Source organism: Sciurus carolinensis, chromosome 16, assembly GCF_902686445.1.
Source record: "Sciurus carolinensis chromosome 16, mSciCar1.2, whole genome shotgun sequence".
In the NCBI taxonomy this organism is placed as follows: Eukaryota; Metazoa; Chordata; class Mammalia; order Rodentia; family Sciuridae; genus Sciurus; species Sciurus carolinensis.
The window spans coordinates 197815-224858 of record NC_062228.1 but is presented as its reverse complement, the minus strand read 5'-3'; the positions used below and the strand labels follow the sequence as shown (position 1 = coordinate 224858).

Sequence of the window (27044 nt, the reverse complement as noted above, 5' to 3'; positions counted from 1 at the left end):
AGCGCGCCCTCAGTGCGCAGGCGCGCCGGCCACTCTCTCTTCAGCTCTTCCTTCTCCTTCTCTCCAGACGTCTGGCCGTCGGGTCCTATGTCGCGCCGGGCCCTCCGGAGGCTGAGGGGGGAACAGCGCGGCCAGGAGCCCCTCGGGCCCGGCGCCTTGCAGTTTGTCCTCTGTGATGATGATGACGCAGAAGAAGAAGGACCAAAACGGGGGCCGGGAGGCCGGCGCCCTGGGGGCTCAGGAAAGGAGGGTGTCCAAGTCAACAACCGGTTCGAGCTGGTGAGAAGCTGGGGACCTGTGGGAACAGGGGGCGGGGGGCGGGGCGTGACGTCCTGGGAGGGCGGGGTGGGCGTAAAGTTGAGTCTGGACTGCGGCTGAGTGGGCGGGGTCGTGATGTCATGGGTGGGGCCGGGCTACGGGGCAGCACTGCAGCGGGGAGGGCGGGGCCATGACGTCAGGGGCGTGACTAGGGCGGGACCCAGGCAGGCGGGGGCGCGGAAGAGAAGGTGGGGCTGTGCCGTCCAGGGGCGGGGCGAGCTGTCAAGGGGCAGTATGATGAGACTGGGCTGCATTGGGCAGGGTGGGGGGCTTTACCTGAGTAGGTGTGGCTCTGGCGTCCAGGGGCGGGGCTAAGGAGAGCTACAGCAGAGAGGGTGGGGCTTCAGTGGAGTGGGCGGGGCCGTGACGGGCCGCACCTGCTAAGCGGGGACTCAGTGAATGAACTGGGTGATGGGACTGCACTGCTGCAGGGAGGGCTGCTGCGGGGAGGGCGGTGTGTGATGTTAGGGGTGAGGCTGTATTGAGCAGGGTGGTGTCAAAGGGAGGTGTCTTCCCCACTGCTGAGGGGAAGGTGGGGCCATGACGTCCAGGGGCAGAGTGTGGCTGTTTGAGCTGCAATGGAGGGGTGGGATGGGGCTTTGTGTCTCAGAAACATGAGTGATCTTCCTAGATTTTTAAGGTCTAGTATCTCCTGAGCCTAGCACTTGCTTGTCCTTTACACACATTTCAGTTTACTCCTCATAACACCTCTGCCTAACCCGGGATGTTGCATCTTGCTCCTTCCTGCATCCCTCGCTGCAGGTGTCTGCTACAGCGAGGTAACATGGAAAGTGAAATGCCCAGCTGGCCCCGCGATGTTTTCCCCTTAGCACGGGACTCCATCTGTAGTTTCCGGTGTGTATGGATTATCTGATACTGGTTTCTCCGACCTCCCAGTGCTGGCAGGTAGCATGACTGTTTTGCTTACCTTATATCAGTCACAGTTGCCCCCAACTTTTTATTGAGTTGACAGGTTAAAAGGCCATAATGTTAAAAGACATTGTGGGGTGTGAAAATTGTCGTTAGACAGTTTGGGAATTTGCTTTAGAAGTTACTGACCTTGGGGCTGGGGATATAGCTCAGTCGGTAGAGCGTTGCCTCACATGCACAGACCCTGAGTTCAATCCCCAGCACCACACAAAAAAAAATTTTATTGACCTTGCCACTTAAGGGTTGGTTGACCCCATAGTCTGGTGGAGGTGGGACTAATTCTCTTCTTTGAATTCTCTGCACTCTACCTCTTCTGTTTCTCACTCAGCCGGAAAGTAACTCTCCCCAGCTTCCCATTTCTTATAATTTCTGCCTAACTTTTTTTATTATGGAAAATTTCAAACATACACACAGATAGGGTAGTACGGATACTTCATGTGTCCATCCCCAGGTTCCCTAATTATGGACACTTGGCAACTGGTGTCTGCCTTGGACTTTCACTCCTTCCTCTGCAGGCAAGATTTCAAAACATCCCAGACATCACATCATTTACCCTTAAACCTGCCAGTTGTGTTTCTGACTACTCTCAGGATGTACCACTTTTCATCTTGGCCCATCATTAGCTCCGAACCAGTTTGTACTGAAATCTGACACTTCACAGATCTTTTGTCCTTATTTGTATGCCGCCCAGATTGTCTTTAAGAATATCTCTTAGGCAGAAGGCATTTACATGTTCTGGGTACTGCTCATTTCATCCTCACTGTCTGGGAAGGGGATGATGGTGACAACAGCGGTGACATATTCAGTTTATATCCAGGTTTTCAGGCTGGGATGTGATTCCTAGCATGCATGAGGCCTGGGTTCTATCCCTACACTACAAAAAAAAAAAAAAAAAAAAAAAGAACTAAGAAAAGAAAAAAAAAAATCCCATATATATAATTAAATTTAGGCCTTCTGATTTAAACCTTGTGCTCTTAAAACCACACAATGGTGAAAAAAATGTGGGTGAATGGAGAAATAGAGGTGTTCAGAGTCCTGAAAAAAAGAACAGGTGATTTTGTGTCTGAATGGGAAAAAATGATGCTTATGTGGACCCCTCCAATCACAGGTTCAAGAGACTGGCTCAGGGCTTGGTGTTTGTGTGAGCCTTCTGCTTGCTTGCTTGTTGTGTGTGGGGTTTTGTTTGTTTGTTTGTTTTTGTTTTTTGTCCTGGGGATTGAACCCAGGGGCACTTTACTACTGAGGCAGGGTCTTGCTAAATTGCTGAAGGTCTCACTGAATTGCTGAGGCTGGCCTCACACTGGTGATCCTCCTGGTCTCAGCCTCCCCAGTTGCCGGGAACTTGCTTTTTGGTGCTGGGGATTGAGCCCAGAGCCTCACGCATGCTCTACCACCCCTTACCTCTGCTTTCTGAGAGGATATTAGTATCACTGGTTCAGAACGCCTGCCAAGTCTCTGGATTTGTGCGTGAGCTCGGTATCTGTACCCATGTGTCCAAATGCATCCAACCTTATGAACTTGACCTTACCTGCTCATCAGGCTTCCCTGTCTCTGTTGAAGGCCCCATGCTAAGACCAGCCATCTGGTCTCTTGACATTTGTGCAGGCCATTGGAAAGTCCTGTGGTGGCTCTAGGTGTACAGGGTCATGTCCCTTCCTTCTCAGTCTTCACCTCTGCTTGTCCAGTCTGCCCAGACAGCTCTTCCCCCTTGACTTTCTAACCTGCTCTGCTCAGCCACACTGACCTCCCTTTGCTGCCCTCTATGCCTGCAGTTCCCTGGGTTCAAGTACCAGCACATGGCTGGATCCCTTCCTCCCATAGAGGTAAAGTCTCCTCCCCACCATAATGCCTGATTGCAGCCACAGTTGCCCCACAGTACCATGCCCTCTATTCTGGTCCTTCTCCATCCCCCTGCAGTTAACCTGCAAACAAACTGTATAAATTACTTGCTCGTTCTTCTGTTTTGCATGGGTTGTTTCTGGGGCTGAAGTGCATGCTTCCTGAAAACGGACTTTGTTACTCACTCACTCGCGTATCCCCACCACCCAGCAGCATCTGGCACCCAGCAGCATCTGGCACCCAGAAGGCATGCCCAGAGCTCCTCCAGTAAGGCGAACAATGTGTCTGCAGGCACCTCAGCTATAGAGTCAGTGACCTCAGTTCGAATATGGGCTCCACCCTTCTGGATGTGGGAGCAGGATGAGATAGCTAATGAAAGCTTTGGGGATGCTCTTCTTCACCTTGTGGGATTGTGGTGAAGGCATGCTGGGCACACAGTCGGCACTCAGCAAGTGCAGAGATGATGTGCTATTGAAACGGAGCAAGAGAGCTTTTCTAGCAGAAGGTGCCTCCCAGGAGAGGGGATGCAGGCAGCCTGCATGGTCCCCTCCTGCCGCCTCTGGTGTGGACCTTGGTATCATGGATGACTCATGGGTGTTTCTTTGGCTTTGGTTAGAAATCATCCTTACTGCCTCAGTCAGGGGGTCCTAAAGGCCAGCTTACTGAAGTCGTGATGTGTAGTCGGATGCACCCTGGGGTGTGTAGTGAGTCTAGACAGGCGTGCACAGCATGAGTGCCATGCCACATTCTGAGAGCCCTACACCCTGTAGCCTGTGCCCCCTCTTTCCCTGCCTGTGTGTGAGTCCTGCCTGTGCCTACACTTCCCACTGGGGGAATCTTTCAGAATGTGCTCGTTCCTTTTTGCCTTGATTGCTCAGCATGTACTTTTTTTTTTTTTTTTGGTACCAGGGATTGAACCCAGGGACGTTTACATCCCCAGACTTCTTTTAGATATTATTAGAGGCAGGGTCTCACTGAGTTGCTCAGGGCCTTGCCAAGTTGCTGAGGCTGAGTTTGAACTCTCAATCCTCCTGCCTTAGTCTCCAGAGTCACTGGGATTACCGGCATGTGCCACTACGCCCAGCTAGGCATGTGCTTTTTTTTTTTTCCCCCCCAATACTTTTTTAGTTGTAGATGGACACATAACTTTATTTATTTATTTTTATGTGGTGCTGAGCATCAAACCCAGTGCCTCACGCTTGCCAGGTAAGTGCTTCATCACCGAGCCACCACCCCAACCCAGCGTGTGCTCTTGAGCTTCATGCAGCCTGTGGGCTCTCATGGCCTGTTCCTTCTGGTTGCGTAGCAGTGTGTCCCAGTGCATTCATCCATCTGTGTCCCAGGGTTCTGGCTCAGTTCTGGTTTGGGACTGCTGTGACTGGAACTGATAAGCTCTGAGGACAGGCTTTTTGTGGGTGCAGTTTCCCTTTTGGTTGATGGGGCATCTCCAGGGAGAACTACTGCATCCAGAATGCAGAGAGTGGGTGTGTGTACCTGAATTAGCAGGCGGCGAGCCCTCCTCCTGGGTCTCGTTCACCTGCCTGTGTGCTGTGCTGAGGCTGCAGGTGCCTGGGCATCCTGGGGGTTGGTGTGGCCAGCCTGGGCCCCCAGCCCTCAGAGGTGCAGTGATCCTCACTGGTTTTTGATTTACATTTCCCTGAAGATGTTGGGCATCTTTCCATGTGCTTATCGGCCATTCGTTTATCTTTTGTGAACCTCTCTTCACGTTTTGCTCTAGTGGACACCCAGGCTGCTCTGAGTGTGGAGCATTGACACCTGGGCAGACGTGTGACTGCTTATCTCGCTGCTGCCTATGGGTTTCCAAAGAGTTTTCTTCAGGGTTACACATCAGTCTTAATTCAAGCATTGTATGGGTTTTTGCCCTTGTAACTCACATGTGGAAATAGAAGTGTTTGTTAGTGTGTACAAGGCCCAGTTCGATCCCCAGCACCGTGCACACATGTGCACAGCTTCTATCAGTGTTCTGTGAAGAAGCAGCAGAGGTGTGCCTGACATGTAGCTGCTTCCTGTCTGCACAGCCAGAACGTGGGTGCACTGGTGAGAGTGTCAGAGGGCAGTTGGGTAGAACCTTCAGTGACCTGGTAGTTTCCCTTCAGGAATGTACTGAAAGGAAATTGCCCTGACTCTGATCAAAATTGTGATGTGGAGATTTGTTATAGTACAACTTATAACTGACCTGACCTTATAACTAACTGACCTGTGCTTAGGAAGAGACCTAAGTGCCATGGCGGCCTGGCCGACTTACAGCAGGCATGCAGCCTGAGGCAGTGGGTCCTGCACACCTGCAGATCCCACCAGCTGCAGGTTGCAATGTACCTAAAAGTCAGGGCTGTACTGAGTGTGCAGATGCGTTTCTTCTCACCACTCCCTGAGCAGCACAGTGGAGGCTGTGTAGACAGTGTTTGCGTGCAGTTAGGTTTGCAGTGAACAGAGGGGAGTCAGCACACAGCTGCCCTGGCTCTGTGCAGACACCATACGTTTCATAGAGGGGACTGGAAACTCCCGTTGATGTTTAGGTGACAGTGCTGTACAGCCATTAAGAAATGACATTATGGAAATGGACACTTTAATATTTGGGGGAGCCAATGGCTACTTTGACACTCTGGTGGAAACCAGACACCTAAAAATCATCAGAGTTGATTTTTATTGCATTGAAAATTTTTCCTTCAGTCCTTTTTCAAAGAAATATGTGTGTCTGTCTTGTTTTCATGTGCAATATAATTGCTGCTCTCTGATGGTGATGAAATAGATTTAAATTGTACAATCGAACAACAAAAAGATCTCCAGAATGAATCTCAGTGATCAGGTTGCTCCTGTTAGGCTGGAGTAAAGACTTGAAATGGTGTGGTAGTCTTAAACTTGCCAACTCTGTGTCATCTTTCTTTTTGATGGTCATTAGTTTTTTTGGGGGGTGGGCACTGGGAACTGAACCCAAGGGTGCTTAACCACTGAGCCATGTCCCCAGCCCTTTTAAAAATTTTTTATTTTGAGACAAGGTTTTGCTAGGGTGCTTATAGCCTTGATAAATTGCTGAGGCTGTCTTTGAACCTGAGATCAGCCTCAGCCACGGGATTATAGGCATGTACTACCACACTCAGTGATATTCATTTGGTTTTTTAGAAATTTATTATTTTTTATTTTTTTAATTTGTTCCAATTAGTTATATATGACAATAGAATGTATTTTGACACATCATACATAAATGGAGTATAATTTCTAATTCTTCTAGTTGTACATGATATAGAGTTACCTCAGTTGTGTAATCATATATGCCTCTAGGGTAATAATGTCCAATAGGTATTACTATTCTTCCTATCCCATACCCCTCCCCTCCTTTCATTCCCCTCTGTCTAATCCAAAGTACCTCTATTCTTCCCTAGCTCCCCCTTATTGTGAATTAGCATCTACTTATTAGATTAGAGAAAATATTTGACCTTTTATTCTTTAGGATTGACTTCTTTTGCTTAGCATAGTATTTTCTAGCTCCATCCATTTACCGTCAAATGCCATAATTTCATTCTTCTTTAAGGCTGAGTAATATTCCATGTGTGTATACACCGTATTTTCTCTTATTTGTTCATCTGTTGAAGGGCACCTAGGTTGGTTCCATAGTTCAGCTATTGTGAGTTGGACTGCATTGACATGGCTGCATCACTGTAGTATGCTGATTTTAAGTCCTTCAGGTATAAACAGAGGAGTTGGGATAACTGTGTCAAATGGTGGTTCCATTTCGAGTTTTCCGGGGAATCTCTGTACTGCTTTCCATAGTGGTTGCACCAATTAGTCATTTGATTTTGATTGCAGCTGGACACAGTGATGCATACCTATAATCCCAGCAACTCCAGAGGCTGGGACAGGAGAATTGCCTTACCTGACTGGAGGACAGAATTATTTCAACATGAATAATACTAGAAAATTAGAATCCTTAGAATCCTTTTTTTTTTCCTCAAAGTATTGCAGTTGAATCCAGGGGTGATCTACCACTGAACTATGCCCCCAGCCCTCTTTATTTTTCATTTGGGACTGAGTTTGCTGAGGCTGGCCTCAAACTTGCCATCCTCTTTCCTCAGCCTCCCAAATTGAGTCTTTGGGGTGACAGGCATAGCAAGTCCTCTCTGTGTCTATCTCATCTCTACTTCATCATGTACACTGTGACCCATGTGCAGAAAAGCCCTCGCATGTTTTTCCAGATAAACGTGGAGGATCTTGAGGACGACCCTGTGGTGAACGGAGGGAGGTCTGACTGTGTGCTGACAGACACTGCAGTAACAGGGAACAAAGGAAGGTTTCAGCGTGGAAACCCAGAGACCAAGCGGGAAGGAAATGTGGCCAAGGCTGCACCTCCAGAGCAGGTATGGGAGCTGCGTGGGGACAAGGAGGTCTTGGCATGTCAGGGGAGGGCCCCAGTATCCCCCACATGCAGCCTATGTTGTCTTTTTCTTGGAGGTATAATTTTCTGAATTTGGTTTGGCTGATTCCTTGGGAACCCTGATAAAATTTGTGCTAAAATCCTTGAGACCAGTGGTGGCCTCAGGGATACTGCACTCAGGTCCCTGCCCTGCCTGCCCTGTGCACTGCTCCAGGCAGGTCTGTACTCACTTGGAGCAGCCACCTCTGATGAGGCCTTGAGACATGGGGGTCCCCAAGGAGCTTCTCACTGTCCAGAGGAGCTGACCCAGTGCAGGGGCAGGCAGGGGTGAGGGGCAACCTGAACCTGACTCTGTGCAGGGATGGGCTGGGAGAGAAAGACCACACCAGCAGCCAGGGAGGATTGGGCAGGGTCCTGTGGGAGAGCAGGACCTGAGTCGAGACATGCAGGATGTGAGGGTGGGCAGGGACTGCTCAAGGAGGGCGCTGGGCTTGCTGCTCTGGCTCTCAGTTTTTAAGATTTTACTATTCTCTCCATTGATCAAAATGTCTTACTTTATTAGCCTAATGCAAGTGGAAAACTTCGAAAGAAGAAAAAGAAGCAGAAAAATAAGAAAAACAGTGCAGGAGAAGCCTCGGTATGTGACCAGTCTTGGCTGGCCCCTGCCCAATCCCTCTGTGCCCTCACGGTGGTGCTGGGAGAAGGCTGTTTGTTTGATGTCTTCATTTCTTCCCATGAGGAGTATAGCTAAGAGGTCAAGGGAAAAGAAAAGTCACCTACAGTTCTGCTTGTGATTTGCCCCTTGTTCCTTGATGGTCATAGCCTGCTGCTGGTCTCTGTGTCCCAGCTGTGCCCTGCAGGGAGAGCCCCGGTCAAGCCCTGCTCCCTGTTGCTGTTCCCTGGGCCTTTGTCCAGCCAGTGCAGCCTGGGTGGTGGGTGTAGAAGCCCACAGACCATGTCCCTCATGTTTCCATTTTTGCCGTGATCCTCCTGGTTGTGTTCTGTCTGTCCTCGAGAGGTTGTAGCTTTGTTGCTGTTCAGAGGAGTCACAGGTCCCAATTCCATTTACCTGAGGAGGTGAGCTCACCTATGAGACATGAAGTGTGGCTGTCTGGCCTAATGGTCCCAAGGCCTTCTCTTAGTGGTTGTTCTGAGCTTCCTCTTGTAAGACATCGCCTCCTCCTGAGTTATATCATCTTCTAGGAAGTAAATACAATGTAATTGTTCTTAAAATAAATTGCTGTTATTGTTGTCACAGCCCAAGGTGATTAACGGTGTGTCTGGGCTTTCAGGAAAGCGGGCTGGAGGATATCGACCGCATCTTGGAGAGGATCGAGGACGGCAGTGGGCTCAGCCGCCCGGGGCCCCCTCCCCTGAGCTCCAGGAAGCATGTCCTGTATGTGGAGCACAGGTATGGCCTCTGCCTGCCCCTTCTCCCCAGAGGGGGAAGAATGATTTAGAAAGAAGACAGTTTGTTGTCTTTATTTATTTAGAAGTGTTGAGAGTTCATTATTAAACAGAAGTAGAAACAAGGAGAAAAAAGTAAGGAAAAGACATCTGTATTTCAAAGGAAGATTTTTTGGTACTGGGGATTGAACCCAGGGGTGTTTTACTACTATACCACATCCCCAGCTTTTTTACTTTTTTGAGACAGGGTCTCACTAAGTTGCTGAAGCTGTCCTCAGATTTCTGAGACACTGAGATTACAGGCGAGCACCACTGCATCTGGTTCCTTTTTAATTTTTTTAGTTTTGCTAGCTTGCTTAGGGCCTTGCTAAGTTTCTGAGATTGGCCTTGAACAAGCAGTCCTCCTGCCTCCGCCTCCAAATAGCCACAGGTATGGCACCATCATGCCCAACTCAGGACTTTAAATAACTTACCTTTGTGTGTCTTATGAGGCATCTTGAACTGTGTACCAGTGTGGTGGCACCCTTGGATAATCACCCATCTCTTAGTCTTGTGGGTACTTAATGAAACCTGATCCCTAGGGCAGAGATCTTTGTCAGCTTTAACAAGCAAGCAACCTGAACTTTTGAGACCCTCTTCTCTGTGTCAGGGTGCAGGCTCCCCATACACAGCCTGGCAGACAGCCATTGGACCCACATGGAACACCGACCCCAGGTTCTCTCCTGGCAGTGACCCGCTGCATCCAGTGGGTGCCTCATGGGGCCAGTAGTGATCAGGTCCTACTGCAGGTGGGGTGGCAGATTTAAAGAAAGTAGACTTGGAACTAATCTTTCAAGCCAAATGCTATTCTCCTGCTGGACTCTTTCACAGCTTTCTGAAATTTCAAGTCTTATAGGAGAGCGTGACTTAATTTTTCTTCCCCAAATTTCCCACACTCTAGACACTTGAATCCAGACACAGAACTGAAAAGGTATTTTGGTGCTCGAGCGGTCCTGGGGGAACAAAGGTAAGGCTTACACTAGCTGTAGTCTCAAATTCGTTTCACCCATTTTCATCTCTGATGGGCGGGGGAGTGTTCTGGAGCCACTGAAAACCCTGGGGAGAGTACTGAAAGCCACGATGGATGAATGAGCCCTTCCAGGGCCTGGTGGGGTTACTGAGATGACAGGGTGGCCAGGCGGCATCTATCACACCTTCTCCACTGTGCACTTCATATTTTTAGAAAGGTCCGAGTCCTGACATCTTAGCCAGTTTCCTTTTGTTTCTCCATTAGCAGGAGAACTGATACAGTTTGGGTTTTGAGATAAGTTTTATCTGTTACCTTACTAGTTCCTGGTGCTGGTTGGCCTCCACAGGGCCCCCTGATGGTGAGGAGGCATTGGAGTGTCCCTTGGCTCCTTCTGGGGGAGGTCAGGGCTCCTCACGGGACTCTTCATAGGAGGTGGGGGTTCTGCTCCCCAGCTCTTTTAACAAAACCTCCAGAAGCCTGTGTCTTTCTAAGTATATTTTTTCTGATTATAGAGCTAAATGCTTTTTATTAAAACTTTGAAGCAGTTTAGAAATGTCCCCTCTTACTCCATTCTCCTGCTGCAGAGAGAAGTTGGCTGCATCTTCCCAAGCATTTCTGTACAGGCACACGTCTCGCCAGTTTTGCATGTCTGAGCCCCAGTGTCGTTTCTGTGCCTGACACGCCAGGGTTCTGTGCTAGGCCAGGCCTTAGGCTCTCCACATGCTGGCAGCAGGCCCTGCAGCTACGCAGCCCTCCGTGAAATGGCCTGCGCCAGGTTTCCCGCACCTGTGCCTGTGGAGTGCCTTCCCAGGAGCCGCGAAGCTGAGAGCCCTCTCTGCCTGGAGGTCCTCACGCTCCAGACGCAGCCAGGTGGTGTGCTGGAACCTTGCAGTGTGTGCACAAGAGACGCCCATGTCTAACTGGGGTCTCGAGGACGTGAGTGGGCCAAGGATTGTTCGCAGACTCCATTCGCTCCCACTTCCCTGTGTTTAACAGTGTTTGCCTTGTATTTTTGTTTTTAAGTGTTTGAGGACTTGTGGGTTTCTGACTTCTGGGTGTTTTGGGATGTTTGTGAAAAGCACTTTTATAAAACACCACCCACACTGCCCAGGCTAAGCCCCCAGCCCAGCTCCATCGACCCACCCCTTATTTCCGTAAGTTGTGATAATTATTAGTCTTTAATGACCATATTTACTTTTTGGTTTTTGTGGGACCACACATGCCTACGAGTGCTGGACCACTGAACTGCACCTGCTCCTGGCGTGTTGTATTTTACCTGTTCATCTCTCTTCTGAGGTGTGGCCCTGCAGTGCCTCCCAGGCTGGTTGCACACTGGCCAGCGCTCATGGCCTCCCCCTCAGCTTCCCAGCTAATCTGCTCCACAGCTTGGCTCCCTTACTCTCTTTGTAGTATCACACTTTTTTTTTTTTTTCATGTTCAAAAGACACATTTATTGTACAAGCTATTTGCAAAAGAACAATGTATAAATGTAATAAGGAATAGAGGAAACAGATGTCAGGCATACATATTTACATAGCAAGTGCAGGCAAAATATGTCAAGAAGATTCTTTAAATACTTCTACTTGTATCACTTAAAATCTGTGTCCAAGACTATTATCTCAAGAAGAAGTTTTAAAAAGCTCAACCCTCTGATTAAGACTATGAGTTTCCTAATGAAATAAATTATAATTTCATCTTCTTTGAAAATCTCCAAGTTACTCAAGTTCACATAAACCAGATCACTTATCAATTTTTAAAAGATTCAAAGGCTCTTAAACTGGGAAGTCAGAATTGCTTAGGACAATTGTTGAAGCATATATTCTGCTTTCAATAATGTTAACATACAGGGGAAAACTCCATACAACTCTCTTCAAGAGCCAGTTTACGGGGCTGGGGAGATAGCTCAGTTGGTAGAGTGCTTGCCTTGCAAGCACAAGGTCCTGGGTTCGATCCCCAGCACCACACACACAAAAAAAGAAGGAGCCAGTTTACTGCAGAATCTTCCAAAACCAGATAGGTGTTCTTAGGAGTCTTCCTTAGATCTGGGCTCTGACACATCCCAGGATACAGGCTTCATTCAATGTTATTTTTCAGAGGATATGATCCTTTGAAAGGCAGGGAAAGACATGCTGCCATATTTCTGCATCTTTCCTTTCACGTGTAGAGATAGTTTTTGTTGCCGATACTTCAGCCAACAGCTTTTGTGCATCATCAGCTTTTCCCTCAGATCACTGTCCTTCTGACTGTGAAATGGATTTCCAAACCTTGAAGCTTCTGGACTAGAAAATGGAGAAGACTCCCAGGATCTATTTTCTTGGTCAAAGGAATCATCTTCTTGGAATGCAAATTTCTGTTTAAGTGCATGTGATATTAAGGACATTGGATCCCAATGTGAACTTCGTCTTTTCCTCTCATGAATGGGTCTACCACCAGGTGACCGTTCAACAGCACGAAGCTTGACCTTATTCATATCCTTTAGAACATCCAACATGTTTGGAACATCTGAATTTCTCTGACTTTTTGAATGATGACTATAACTGGTCTTATTAGCATCAGGCGCTGCTTTATTTCAGTTGTTGGATTATCTGAGTCACAAATATGAATACATCCTGGTTGTATATGAGGAAAACTTGAAGGCTGAGGAGAAGAAAACTGAGGAGGAAGCAGCGGTGGAGGAGGAGGAGAGAGCACTGTACTTGGAAACTGATCTGGTTCCACACTCAGTGCAGCTGTCCCCAGTGATGGCATTTGTCCCACACCACTGGGCTCGTTGTTCAAGTCAAAGGAGCCAGAATGTGTTCTATTTCTTAGTTCATGCCTTTCCACAATTGCTGTAATCTGAGAGTGAAGAAAAGTAAGCTCATCTTCAAGGGCAGCTATTTTTTAATTGCAGCTTCACTTAACTTGCAGATCATTTTTCACTGGTTTGTTGTGTCTTTCAGCTGATAATAATGGATCCGAAACTAGTTGTAAAGGATGGAAAAATTCAATTTTTTCCTTTTCTTCATTTTTCCATGTACTAGTTCGAAATCTGAGATAACTGACTTCTTCCTCATTTGCCACACACAAAATATCAGCAAAAGATGGAATCATAGATCCACAATTATCAGACTCTACAGGGTTCAAGTGCGGGATCAACTCAAAAGCAGGTCTTCGACAAGGTTCTAAAGGAAGCATTTTCCCAATAATACGAACAATACTCCGAGCTGATCCGAGTCTTTATTTTCTCAAATCAGTAAAACCTGGTCTATGGGAACACCAAAATATGCCCGCATCTCGCTTAAGATTTTCAGAATGAGAGACATTGAAGAAGAAAATTCAAGGAAACATTATCAGTTTCTTGGTACCTTCCTCAGAAGTCGAGCCTCCTACCACGAAGAAAACACGGTGGAGGGTGTTCAGGATGGCTTCTGAATCCCCCAGCAGGCAATGCCAGCCTGCGCCCTGGCCCTGGTCCGGGAGCGCTCAGACCCAATCCCCTGTTGCCCGCACACCTCCAATTCAGGCGACTGGCGGAGATGATGCTAGGAGCAAAGGGCACGAGCCGACTGGGGGGTCGGTCTTGGAGCTCGTTGAGACCAGGACGACTCCGCGGAAGGCGCGCCCCTCGGTGGCACCCAGCCAGTCGCACCTCCTTAGATCTGACTCCCGCACTTTTTTGTTGTTTATTTCTTCAAAAATTCAAGTCCTACTGATTGACAGCCAGTGAGAAACTGTGGTTCCTCCTTCTTGGTCCCCACCACTGTACTCTTGCTCAGACAAACCTTGCCTCTTCCTGTTCCCCTCCTGGTGACCATTTAGGATTTCCACATAACTGTGCGCTGATTCTCTGGGGAACCTGGCTTCCTCCCAAGACAGATGGGGTTGCCACCTCCCCACATCTACGCCATCTCTGCGCCCCATGTGTCTCCAGCCATGGTGCTTCTCCCGCCACCCCCCCCCCGCCCTGGTGCAGGCAGGCCTGGTGTTGCAGGACGCTGTCAACTGGCAGGCACCTGGAGATTTTCCAGGTACCCAGGATTGTGCCACGTTATCCCTCTCACACTGGTCATGCTTTTTTTCTCGTGTATTTGTTCTTCTCATGCAGTTTTCATGTCTTTTTGAGAAAAGAAACATGCTGTTTTGTCCTCTTCCAGGTAGTCCAGCTCCTTACTGCTTATTTTTTGTTTTGTTTTAATGAAATAGTACATTGTCTGGAAAGTGTAGAGAATAGTATACACACATCCATGGCCTGACCAATACACCACCTAGCCAGGGAACCAGACCCCTTAGCAGCAGCTAAGAGCACTTGCCCGGGGGGCCCCAGTACTCTCAACCTGCCACACCCACAAGAGCCGTGCGGAGCTGGGTGCCCTTCTTTGAGGACCCTCAACACCCTTCTCTCAGTCTTGCTCCTTGTGGGAATATGCCAATTTCCTCCTCAGTTTCCTTCATTGTTTCCATGTTTTCCTTTTAAAAAGCTGGGTCCCATTGATGGGCCTGGGTCAGAGGTCCACCTTCATCCTTTGCCTTTGGCCACGTCGCTCCTGTGGAAGCTGGCCCACGGGAAACAGCTTATTTGTTCATGGAACACCAGCAGGCCCGGGCTTCTGCTCTTCACCATGTTCTAGGGTTTCGCTGATTTCCTTTCTGCCCCTCTTGCCTTTTGCTGGAATGTTGGCCTCCCTGTCCCGCTGGACCTGGTGGTGGCTGCTTCCGTAGCAGCACAGGCTACCCGCTGGGGTCCCCATCTTCACGCAGAAGTGGACGTACTCTCTCTCCCTCCTTGCGTGCCCTCTGCCTGCAGCTCTGCCTCCAGGGTTCCTGCAGGGATTAGGCAGCCAGCCTGGTCCCCTGATCCATGGAGGTAAAGCTGTGCCTCTGTCCCTTTCTCCCCAGGCCACGACAGAGGCAGCGTGTGTACCCCAAGTGCACGTGGCTGACGACCCCCAAGAGCACCTGGCCACGGTACAGCAAGCCAGGTGAGGTCCGTGGCTCCTGGCAGCAGAGGACCAGGCACCGCTGGCCTTGGTGCCTCCTGGGTGGGCCTCACGGCCCCGTGTGGAGCAGTGTATGAAGTGTGGCATTCCCGAGGGCATGGACAGCCCTGTGTCCCCAGCTGTCCTCGCGTAGACGTGCTCGACTTCCTGCCTCTGCCTTGTCTTCTGGGCGCTGTGGCACGGGAAGCAGCCAAGCCATCGCTTGCATTTTTAAGTGCTTTTTTTTTTTTTTTTCCTCTCGTGGTGCTGGGACTAGCCTGAGCCCTCTAGGCCACATGTGCTAGGTCAGGCTCTACCACTGAGCTGCATTCCTGGCCCCTGAGTTCATTTTTAAAGTATGATGATTTTATGTTTATTGCAAACTGTCAAGTACACATAATTTAAAAAAAGATAACAGCTGTGCAGAAAGTGCAGGGTGTGAGGTGAACGAGGTCTCTGAAGTTGGGTTGCATGGTGTGGAGAAGCACTGGAGAGCCTCTGGGGTTGATCGGGCACATGGCCCCAGCGGGCAGGGACTCCCACTGTAGGAAGAGGTCGTGGGTGTGTAGAGGACACGTGCAGAGGAGGGCACCAGTCCCGTGCCTGTGGGGGTTCTACAAGATTCCCCTTGGAATCAGTGAGGATTGACTAGGAGCTCGGGGCCTGAGCTTGTAGGAAAGGATCAACCCTGATGCCTCTGAGGTATCTTTCGTCCCCTCCAGGATTCTTGCCCTTCTAGCAAAGGCACATGAACACAGTGGAGATTGGGGCTCATTTGCTCAATCTGCAGGACTTGGACCTCAGGGAGGGCTCTCAGGAGGGAATAACTAAGGGGAGGCCAAGAACCATTGACCATTTCATGGTTGGCCTAGCAGACTGAGTTTTTCAGGTTTATCAGATGAAATGGCCCCTCCACACAGAGTCACACCCAAGGAGCAGAATGATGTCTGGTCACGGGTTACACATGGCCAAGGCCTCTGAGGCCTGGTACGGTGCCAACTGCATGTCTTCTGCCCCAGGACTTCATGACCACCCTGGCTGCTCATCACAACCAGATGCAGATCGATCTGGGTGACCAAGTGGGCCTATTTGCTCCCACCCCCGAAGCTTGTTGTCCTGGGACATTTCAGCTCTGTCTGTAACCTAAGCTGGATCTCAGTTCTGTAGAGAAGGGAATCTTTGTAGAAAACCCAAGCAGACAGATGCCAGCTCCTGGTACAGCCCAAGCAACACCAGTGGGAAACAAGCCCCAGGTGTTCTGGGAGAGCACTCGGACATCAGTCTCTGACCCAGAGGCAGCCCAGCCCCAGGCCTGGGTGACCTGCATGAGACCCACTCAGATTGAGTTGTGTCAGTATCACAGAGTCCTTGCTGAGAGCAGCACACGGGTTGACTGCTGGGGCCACTGCACTCTGCAGAGGTGCCACATCCCTGCCCCTACACACCCTCTCTGTGCACTCTCACCTGCTAGGTCTGTCGATGCGCCTCTTGGAATCGAAAAAAGGTCTTTCCTTCTTTGCATTTGAGCACAGCGAGGAGTACCAGCAGGCGCAGCACAAGTTCCTGCTGGCTGTGGAGTCCATGGAGCCAAACAACATTGTGGTGCGTGGACCCAGCAGTTGCCAGCAGGCAGAGGGCGAGTGTCCAGGCAGCTGCTCCCCGAGCAATGGGGCTGCCTGTGTGCAGGGCGGTGGGGTCCCAGACCCATGGGGCACATTTATAGACTCGGCACTCAGGAGAGCCCTGCTGCTCATGTCCCCTGTGGGAGCTGCAGTGGCAGCGTGGATCCTTCTCAAGTTCTGCCTCTGCCTCTGGCCTTGCTGGTGTTGCAGGGGGAGTACATAGATCCTGCTGGCCCCATGGTGGCATGTGGGAAAGGAAGTCTCCTTCCATTCCTCTGTCCTGAGACTGGGAGCCAAGACAGCCCCACCTGGGCAGGCAGAATTCTCAGTTCCCACTTTGAGCCAGGTCCGAGGCTCAGCAGTGCATTCCTTGGCTCCAAAGGGAATTTCATTTGTCATTCTGGTGATCATTTCTCCTGGTGTGCGTAGGTCCTGGTGGCCTGCAGGGGTGTGTCCCGTGGGTCCCTGCCTGTGACCTTCCTCCAGGGCCACCCTTCTTTTCTGATAGGTTCTGCTCCAGACAAGCCCCTATCATGTGGACTCACTCCTGCAGCTCAGTGATGCCTGCCGCTTTCAGGAGGACCAGGAGATGGCACGAGACCTCATAGGTGAGACCTGATAGGCATGGCAGCCTGCCTGTTCCTGCCCTCAAGCAGATGCAGCCCACAGATGTGCTGCCAGGATGTTGTCCAGTGGCACTTTGTGGAAAGTGTGAGATTCCTGGGTTTAGTGTGCCCTGGAACTGGGCAGCCATTACTGCATTCCGTTCTGGGCATGTTTATCGCTCAGGAAAGGAGCCCCACCATCTGCTGTCCTCCCCCAGGCCCCAGACCCTGACCTCTGGTCAGACTCTGTCGCTTTGGCCCTGCCTGTGTGGAGAGTCCATGTCAGCAGAAGCACTGTGCATGGTCTCTGTGCCTGCTGTTGCTTGCCCTGTGCTTGTGTGACCCACGTTTGCGTGTGTTTGTGACTGGATAGTACTCCACCTGTGGACAGGCGCGGTTGGCAAGTCTGTCATCAGTTGGTGGATTCCCGGCTGCTTCTCTTGTGTGTAGTGCTGCTGTGAGTGTGTGGGCCTGTGTGTGCATCACACCTGGGAACTAGAAGTGAACAGGACACGTGGCAGTTGCACCTCATGGTGTTGAGGGCATTTCTCTCGCAGGTTCACAAGTTCCATGGCTGCATTTAATGCCATGGCACCAGGAATTCCCCATTCTGTGACCCCTTTCTTCCAGCATTTGCCTTGCTGGGGGTCTTGGGAGTTGCAGGTGCCCACAGTGACTGATTCCCGCCTCTGATGTTTCTGCCCACAGAGCGAGCACTCTACAGCATGGAGTGTGCCTTCCATCCTTTGTTCAGTCTCACCAGTGGGACGTGCCGACTGGACTACCGCAGACCCGAAAACAGGTGAGCTGCGTCTCCTGAGGGCAGCCCTCCTATGGGCCTGGGGTGCTCTAGCAGGCTTGATTCTTAGGTCAGTGATGCTTCAGTCAGGTCCAGCCTGACAGCAGGCCTGGGGCTGCTCCACTTTCTGATGCTTCTGCCCTGATCACCTCTGGCATTAGCCCAGAGGCAGGTCTGCACAGCTGCCACAGTCTCCTTGCTCTCCTCTCTGTCCTCGCTTCTCTGGCCTGTCTGGTCAGCCATGGCATAGCCCCCACCCTACGGCCAGCACATCCTGTCTCACTGCAGCAACTTGGCCACGCCAGTAGACTTTCTCCACTGGTTTCTTCTTCCAGTTAAACTCTCAGTTCTAAAAATAAGTCTCCAGGATGACTAAAGTCACACAGCTTTATGTACCCAGCAGCAGCACCATTGAAATTTGAGGGTAAATTGAGATCATAATTATAATAGCTTTAAGCTCATTTCCCTTGAATAACAAGTAGCAAACTGAAAGCAAGATAATGGTTTCAGAAAGCTTGATTTCCAATACTTAAGTGCATTTTTAGCTTTAGGCACACACACACCTTCACTACAGACACAAAGGACATTCACAGACTCTCTACAAGGACCTTGAAGCTGGCGTGGAGCCAGGCAGCCCTCAGAGGCCGCTCTGCTATGTACTGCCACTTGAACTCACATGGACCTTTTTGGACCTAGGAGCTTCTACCTGGCCCTCTACAAGCAGATGAGCTTCTTGGAGAAACGTGGCTGCCCGCGCACGGCGCTGGAGTTCTGCAAGCTCATCCTGAGGTGAGCATCTACCAGGGCCATGCTGCCGCCAGTCCTTGCTGCAGGGGCTGCTGGGCTGCAGGGTCTCTGGGCCCTGACATCCCCTTGCTCTCCTTTGCTCTTCCCTTACTGTGCTGCCTGCAAAGCCTTGAGCCAGACGAGGACCCTCTGTGCATGCTGCTGCTTGTCGACCACCTGGCCTTACGGGCCCGGAACTACGAGTACTTGATCCGCCTCTTCCAGGAGTGGGAGGTAGGTGTGAGTCAGCAGTGTACTCAGAGCCTTGGAGAGGGTGTGAAGCAGAGCCATGGTGGCTTCCAGGGTCCTCCTGCTCTCTTGTCTCCCTCCTCTCTGCTACTGAGCAGAATCTGGTCTTCCCAGAGGGAAGCAGCCTTGCATCGGAACCCTGAGTCACTCACACACCTGCACAAGCATGTGTGCAGAGATGGTGCTTAGTAATGAACAACTGGGCAGATCACAGAGCTCAGTATGCTGAGCACAGTAAGGTGGTGAGGGAGGTTGTGTGGAGTCAACAGAGAACCTAGGTCCTGAGCACGGGCCAGCGGTCCAGGTAGTCACCATCGGTTACATGGTCAGAATCTCACACAATGCCACCTGCCATCCTGGGGCCCCAGACACCTGGCCCAAGCACCATGAGTGTGGGGTGCACCTCGGGCTCCACTCAGCACCAGAGCGTGCACTGTCTTGCTGGTAGGTGGGGTGTGCACAGGAGTTGGAGTGGCAGTGTGGGTGCATCAGGTCAGGATCCACCTGTGAAGATCAGTCTCACCTCTCACTTTAGTGCAGGTGCTGCAAACTGTGAGTGGATGTATGGGCCCTCATGGCGGCTCTGGACCGAGCTTGTCCATGGGAGGCGCAGGCCTGGGAGGGGGAGGAGGGGAGGAGCCTGTGCTTACTCTACTTTTCTTCTTGAACCTTTTCACAGTACGTATTTATCATGAATAATTAAAAAGTTTTTCATAAAAAATGAGTAATGAAAGAAAGGTAAATCCTTTAAAGTCACATAACCCTTGATGTAGTTGGCCAAGAAGTCTCACTTCCAGGGATCTAGTTTATAGAGATACCTGTAGCTCATGAAAAAAGTTGCAGGAAACCCACGGGGTTCCCAGAACGGGGCTGCAGGAGAATGTTCATGGTGGTGTATAGGATGACAGAATGCTGCGGAGATGAGGGTTCTGTCTTAACAGAAGCGTGAGCGAACACGTGTCTGTTACATACCTGCATTGAGAAAAGCAGGGGAACGTTCGAACATGGTCGTGACCTCTCCCAGGTGGGGGCAGTCACAGCTCAGCTGCCTCCATGCTGGATCCTGCTCTGTGGGGAGAGGGAGGTGCTGCTGTCCCCTGAGAGCCAAGTCCAAGGGGCCCAGCGGAGCTGTTTTCCCACTGATGTTGCCCTTCTGCACGTAGAAGACCCCCAGGTGGAGTCCTCTGTCCAGGCATGGGGCAGCCCCTGCGTCCTTGCACCTTGGCTCACCTGGCAGCTCATGAGTCTGATCCTTGAAGGCCCCTCACGAGGCCTCTTGGTCCCTTGTAGGCTCATCGGAACCTGTCGCAGCTCCCGAACTTTGCCTTCTCAGTTCCGTTGGCGTATTTCCTGCTGAGTCAGCAGACAGACCTCCCCCAGCATGAGCTCAGCTCTGCCAGAGAGAAGGCCTCCCTCTTGATCCAGCAGGCGCTCACCATGTTCCCTGGAGGTGGGTGCCGCCTCACCTGGGCAGCAGCTCTTCTTCCTGAGGGCGGAGTCCTGGTACCAGTGCTCCACTAGCTTAAAGAAAGATGTGTTCTCTAACCAGCCTAAAAACCTGCTGAAGTTGCCGTCAGCTGACCAGTCCTCGTCAGTGGGCCTACCAGTGCCAGCCAGGTGGGAGGGGGGCTTCAGGGGAGAGGGATAACTCTGTCTGCAGCAGAGAGACAGGTGACTACCTGCGAGATAGAGGGTATGTGTGGTGGTGTTTGGTGCTAGGGAGAGAAAGAGCAGCAAAGGATCGAGTGCGGCCTGGGACCAGGCAGTCCAGAGGCAATGGGTAGTGTGGCTCTTCACTTCCAGGGTGCCCACACTCACACTGGGCCTCCATCTGCACTCAGGGCAGGCCTGGGAGGCTGCTGCCTGCTGCTCAGATTGTGGGGGGATGACCCTTCTCTACAAGTATCTAGGAAGTGACCCTCTAGAGGAGGCCGTCCTTACCCCTGTGGGTGGGAGTGTTTGTGTACAGGGGTGTGCACACGCCTAGCAACCACCCCTCCGAGGGGAGTCCCAGAGTCAGCACTGCTTTGTTGGTTCTGGGGTTCTCAGGGCCCTGACCAAGCCTTGGAGAGGCCCCAGCATTGGTGGAATTCTGACCTGGGCAGAACTGCCAGTGGTGTCTTGGGCCCACTGACTCGGCTCAGCCTGTCATCCCGGCAGATGCCTCTCTCCCCCTCAGGTTAGACACTCTAGGAACCTCCCAGTGGCCATGGTGGGGACACAGGCTGGGGGTCCCTATGGTCGCACAGCAGAGCTACTGCTGCTGGCTCACAGGAGAGGCCTGATGTGGCTTGTGCCCGGGAGGTAGCTTGGGAGGCTGACTCTCCCAGCAGCTGCCTCTGGCAGGGTCACATGCGGGCTGTGTAGGGAAGCCCTGCCTGCTCAGCTGGAGAGTACTGCATGCAGGTGGACTTGGATGTGGACAGGCTCTGACTGTCCAGAGGGATTGGACCCTGTCCTGACCCTGGGACCCTGTGGGGTCAGCTCCTTCAGGTACAGGCCATCTCCACTCCCACCAGTTGGTCAGGGGGGCTGTTGCTCATGCTTGTGGGGCAGTGGGCAGGTCTTCCTGAGACATGCAGGGGCACTTGGAGGACAAGTGTCCGCCTCCAGAATGCAGAGGCACTGCCCTTCACACTGCCTTGTGTGAAGCCCCAGCCTCAGCCATGCCCCCCACGGCAGCAGCTGGGAATGCTGGTCTGACTCAAGGACCCAGTGATTGTCCAGCGCCTGCCATGTTGTAACTCCCAGTCGTGTCTGGTGGACCCCACGGCGCCCTCGTCCTCTGCCTGGCCACGTGCGCATGAGCCTCTGCTTCTCCCTGCAGTCCTCATGCCCTTGCTCGAGTGCTGCAGCGTGCGTCCTGACGCCACCGTCTCCAGTCACCGCTTCTTCGGACCAGACGCCGAGATCAGGTAGGGTGCCTGCTGGGAGGACCTGGCCTGCGTCCTTAGGTGGAGGGGCTGCCAGGCACACTCAGCACTGCGGGGCCAGGATGCCAATGTAGCTGTCTCCTGGCACCTGCTCTGGCCTGGTGGTGACCTCGGAGGCAGGAAACCTGTGGGGAAGCTGGGCTACTGTCCCCTGAGGAAGGCCCTGGAGCCCACATCCACATGTGGGACATCCTTGTCCCTGAGGAGAAACACTAGTGAGTCAAGCCAATGGCCTCTGGCCTGAGACATGAAGTCCACAAGATGCCTCCTGACAGGAATGGGCAGCAGGGCTTGAGGTTGGTCAGCAGGACCCACAGGGCACTGGCTACAGGCAGAGGGTCAGGCGTCACTGGTGTGTCCCATGCTCTGCTTTGGCACATACCACCTTTTTAGATTTCTCATAAAAAATACAGAGGAAACAGCCAGGTATGGTGATAAGCCTGGAATCCCAGCAAGTCAGGAGGCTGTGGCAGAAGATCCAGCCTCAGTAACTTAGCAAGACCCTGTCTCAAAAAATAAAAAGGCTGCAGATAGCACCCCTAAGTTTAATCCCCAGTGCCAAAAATAAAGAGAAAATATACATGGAAGAAAAAAAGGGGGGGTCACCCAGGGTCCCCGTCCCCAAGCCAACCTGCTGTCCCCTGTGCACGATCTCTACAGTCACACATGCACACTGAGTGACTCAGCCAGCTGAGGAGCACAGATTCACAGAAGCAGACCTCTGTGCCCACCCCTCAGGAGATGCACTGTCCCTCAGTAGTGGAGGGACAGCCTCCTTTCGCCCCAGGGCACGCCCAGTGGGCCCTGTTGGGGGGTCTGCTCACAGCCTTGCTTTCCACAGCCAGCCCCCTGCCCTGACCCAGCTGGTAAGTCTGTATCTAGGGAGGTCGCACTTCCTCTGGAAAGAACCTGCCACCATGAGCTGGCTGGAGGAAAATGTCCGTGAGGTTCTTCAGGCAGTGGACGCTGGGGACCCTGCTGTGGAGGCCTGTGAGAGCAGGTGAGACACTGGGCATCGGTGTAGGTCAGTCCCTCCTGCCCTCTCTGGGCATCCTCTGATGACAGAGGCTGTGGGCCAGAGTGGCTTCATTGCTGCCACTGGCGCTAACCCTGCTGTCCTGTGGGTAAGCGCGTGGACCCCAAGGCCTCTTTGGGGGTCGCTGCTGCTGCTGTGGACTGTTCCTACGTGGCGTGGGCTTGCTGTCTCCTCCTGCCATGCGCTTGGTTTCCATGTCTGCTGTGGCAGTTGCCAGTCTCACACCCTGCTGACAAAGAGCAGCAAGCAGCATCCTTGCTGGCTCCCACCCAGTCTGGCCCATGGCCCTGTCAGCACTGTGACCTGGGGACAGCTGCAGCCAGGCTGGCTAGCTCAGTGAGGACTCTAGTCTGTACTGGCCACGTGTCTTCCCACAGAGGAAATCCCTCTGCTGTGGACGTGAGGCTGAACCCTGAGCTGGCTGAAGAGATGAGAGGCAGGAGAGGAGGCACTGGTGCCCTAGCCCTCACAGTTGGTGGACACTGGGCCCTCCTCTGTCCTGGGCAGGAGCACATTCTGCTCCCTGTGTGCCCTTCCCACCCCACCCACATCCAGCAGGGGCAGGCCCCATGCTGCAGCTGTACTGACACTCAGGTCCTTGCAGAGACTCACTGAGCACAACAGGGACTGCCTGGCCACCTGGGAACGAAACTGGAGGCCCTTGGGAGACGGAGCCCCACCAGGCTCCACTGGGACAGGGAGGAGGGGCTTGGCGGTTTGCATGGCGGGCACCGTTAATCTGCTGCTGTTTGCCCTGGCCTCAGGCGGAAGGTGCTCTACCAGCGTGCACCCAGAAATGTCCACCGCCACGTGATCCTCTCTGAGATCAGGGAGGCTGTAGCTGCACTTCCCCCGGTGAGGAAAAGGGCCTGACGGTGGGCTGTGAGGGTGGTCACTGTTCCCCTCCTGCTCCTGGCAGCCCACGGGCAGGAGGGCAGGTGGGCTAAGGGTAGCACAAGTACCCTTCCCTTGGCCTGCTGGGATGCTGGTCAAGCCAGGACCACAGAGCTGGCCCTCAGCCTGAGCCACTGTGCCGTGTCCTTGGGAGCAGCTGCACCCCTGGTCTCAGCCCAGTGTCCTCACTACAGGCCTGGCAAGACTGTTGAAAGCAGGCTGCTGCAGTCAAGAAACCTCAAGGGCGCCCAGGAGGGTGGGAAGAGGCAGGTCAGGTGCCAGACCAGGCCCGCGAGGCCCTTGCCACCGCTGACCCACCTGAGCTGCTTTCTCAGGATGGCACTGCTAGTGTCCTCTGGCCGGAGGCCTTATTCTGAGGAGCAGTGACAGCGTGCTGCTGGAGAGAGTGGGGAGCGGGGTGGGCATGCCAGCCCTGTATGGCCCTGGCTCAGCCACGTGCTGCATTGCTGGGGCACCGCGGTCTCTGACACGTGGTGTGGATTGTAACACGCATGGGCACTTCCTGTGTGCCTGCCCTTTCCCACCACACCCCTGCCCAGGGGCAGAAAGCCAAGCCCATTTCTCCCTCCACTAAGTGACCTTCTGGGGGGCAGGCAGGGTCCCCAGAAGACTCTAGCCTCTCTGTTTCTGCCCCTTTCTGAAGGATGTGACCACACAGTCTGTGATGGGGTTTGACCCTCTGCCTCCCCTGGACACCATCTACTCTTACGTCAGACCGGAGAGGTAATGCCCCCACACCCGCTGTGCTTATGCAGACCCAGGTCAGTGCTTCGGGGCTCCCGGGGCCTCGCTGCCCTCTCGACCCAGAAGGCCAGCAATCAGGCACAGGGAGGAGGGAGCAGACAGTGACACTCGGGTCACAGCTCTCTTCGCATGTATCCGCCCAACGCTGAGCGTTCTCTGCCAGATTTTTTAGCAGGTACTAGAAACACAGTGGGAAGCGGAATAAGAAGCCATCTCTGCCGTTGGGCGCACGCTGTGAAGTGGGAACAGATACGAATGTAGAACTAGAAATGAGTGTAGAATCAAACCTGCACCAAAGCCTGCTGGGAAAGAGCGACTGCGAGGGCATGGTGACACCTCGCCTGGGCGAGGAAGGTGCCCTGGTCGGGCAGAGGGTGGGACTGGTGTTCTAGCAGCAGAGTCAGTGCATGCCAAGGCCAAGGGTATGCATAAAGCATACCCTGTGCAGCAAGGAGAGCCAGAGGTGGGACAGAAAGTGACAGAGGAAGCCGGGCACACACCTGTCATCCCAGCGGCTCGGGAGGCTGAGGCGGGAGGATTGTGAGTCAAAACCAGCCTTAGCAAAAACAAGGAGCTAAGCAACTCAGTCAGACTCTGTCTCTAAATAAAATACAAAAAAATTAGGGCTGGGGATGTGGCTCAGTGGTCGAGTGCCCCTGAGATCAATCCCCAGTACCCACCCCCCAAAGAAAAAAAGAAAAAAGACAGTGACAAAGGAACAGGTCAGAGGCTGACTCCAGGCCCACCTGAGTGCAGGCAGCTCTCGGAGCCCACAGAGCCTTTGCGTCTTTACTTCTGGTCTTTAAGGCTGAAGAGCTGCTGGGGTCATGACCACGTCTATAATCCCAGCTACTCAGGGCTGAGGCAGGAGGACCACAGGTTCAAGGCCAGCAGTTCAGCAAGACCCTGTCTCAGAATAAAAAGGGCTGGGGATGTAGCTGAGTGGCACAGCACTTGCCTAGAATGTGTGAGGCCTTCCCTTGGGGTCAGTGCCCGACACAGAAGGGAAAAAAGTGCTGAGCAGCTGCCTGCCTCGGGTCAGCCCCAGCAGACCTGCAGACCCTCCCTTAAGGCAGGCCTGCCTTCCGGCCTGTCTTTTCCCACCAACTTCTCTTGTAAAATGTGGACTGCATGTTCACGGGGCAGTCACTCTGTTGTCAGGTTGGTCAGCCAGGACCTCCCTTTGCTCTCTGACCACCTGGGCTCTTGCCTCGTCAGAGCATGGGTATGGCCCTGGCATCTCCTGCCTGCGACTCTGATGTTCTTTGCAGTCCCAGAACTGAAGGAGGCGTTGAACCTGCAGCCCTCTTTTGTGTGTGGTCTTGAACCTGGGTGCTCTACTCCTGAGCTGCAGCCCCAGCCCTTTTCTAAATGTTGAGACAGCATCTTGCTGAGTTGCCCAGGCTGGCTTTGAACTCATAGTCCTCCTGCCTCAGTCTCCCAAGTTGCTGAGATCATAGGCGTGGCCACTGTGCCCAGTGAAACTGCAGCTCTTCTTAGAAGCAAGGCCTGCAGAGAGCAGCTGGCTGTGGTCACTTCTCCTCTTTTCCCTGGCTCACAGGCTGGGCTTCTTGAAGGACCACACCCCCCGTTCCCTTCCTTTCCTTCCCAGTTGCCCTTGGGTGTCCATGGCCCCACCCCAAGCTGTTCTGTTGCCCTCCCAGGCCCTGACCTGCCCTGGGGGGAATCCAGGACATGCTCCACTGTCTGGGGCTGTTCCCCACCCATGGCAGGTGAGAGAAGGATGGGATGAGCTGACAAGGGCTGTCGGGGACTGGACAGGGACCCCACAGCATCTGTCAGCTTTGTTTTCTGACTTTTCTCAACTTCCTGTTTCAGGTTGAGTCCTGTCAGCCATGGGAACACGGTTGCCCTCTTCTTCCGGTCACTGTTGCCAAATTACACTGTGGAGGTACGTTGGGCACACCTTGGGCTCTGTGCTGAGTGGTGCAGGCGAGTCATCTGAGTGCAGATGTCCAGGTCAGCACCATGCCGGGCAGTGCAGGAGCAGTGGCCTGCGGGCAGGGCTGCTGGGCCCACTGCCTCACGCTGGCTTGGACCTGAGGAGGGTCCAGGCCCTGTGTTGGGGTGCAGGCTACCCTGGGCTTGATGATGCCCCTCCCTGCTTGGGCCCCAGGTCCCCAGTCCCAGCATGGAGAAGCCCTGCTCAGACATGTCTTGCTGCTGCAGGGGGAGAGGCCAGAGGAAGGAGTGCCCGGGGGTCTGAACCACAACCAAGGCTTGAACAGGCTGATGCTGGCTGTACGGGACATGATGGCCAACTTCCACTTCAACGACCTGGAGGCGCCGCGGGAGGACAACCCTGAGGGGGAGGGGGACTGGGACTGAGCTGCCCGGGCTGCTGCGCCCAGCGCTGTGCAATTATGTTCCTGATTTCTGTTCTGGTCGGAATTGACCAGTGCCCTGAAGTAGAAGTGCTGAATGTACCGTCCGCTGTGTCTTCTGTTCCCCTATAAACGTGGATGGGTTTCTGCCCTGCCGTG

At 52.7% G+C, this 27044-nt stretch overlaps 1 protein-coding gene and 1 pseudogene across 1 annotated transcript; one reads left to right on the top strand and one right to left on the bottom strand.

The window, feature by feature from the left end:
• Tcf25 (transcription factor 25) lies at positions 1-27040 on the top strand. Its single transcript, XM_047528672.1, has 18 exons — positions 1-279; positions 7299-7460; positions 8040-8114; positions 8770-8888; positions 9825-9890; positions 14772-14854; positions 16323-16453; positions 16982-17081; positions 17787-17880; positions 18574-18666; positions 18792-18897; positions 20203-20362; positions 21740-21827; positions 22687-22845; positions 23646-23736; positions 24440-24519; positions 26380-26452; positions 26731-27040. Exons 1-18 carry the CDS (start codon positions 88-90, stop codon positions 26887-26889), a joined length of 2031 nt encoding a protein of 676 aa, XP_047384628.1. The 5' UTR covers positions 1-87; the 3' UTR covers positions 26890-27040.
• LOC124966485 (mitochondrial fission regulator 2-like) lies at positions 11984-13273 on the bottom strand (annotated as a pseudogene).
• Positions 27041-27044: the final 4 nt, after the last annotated feature.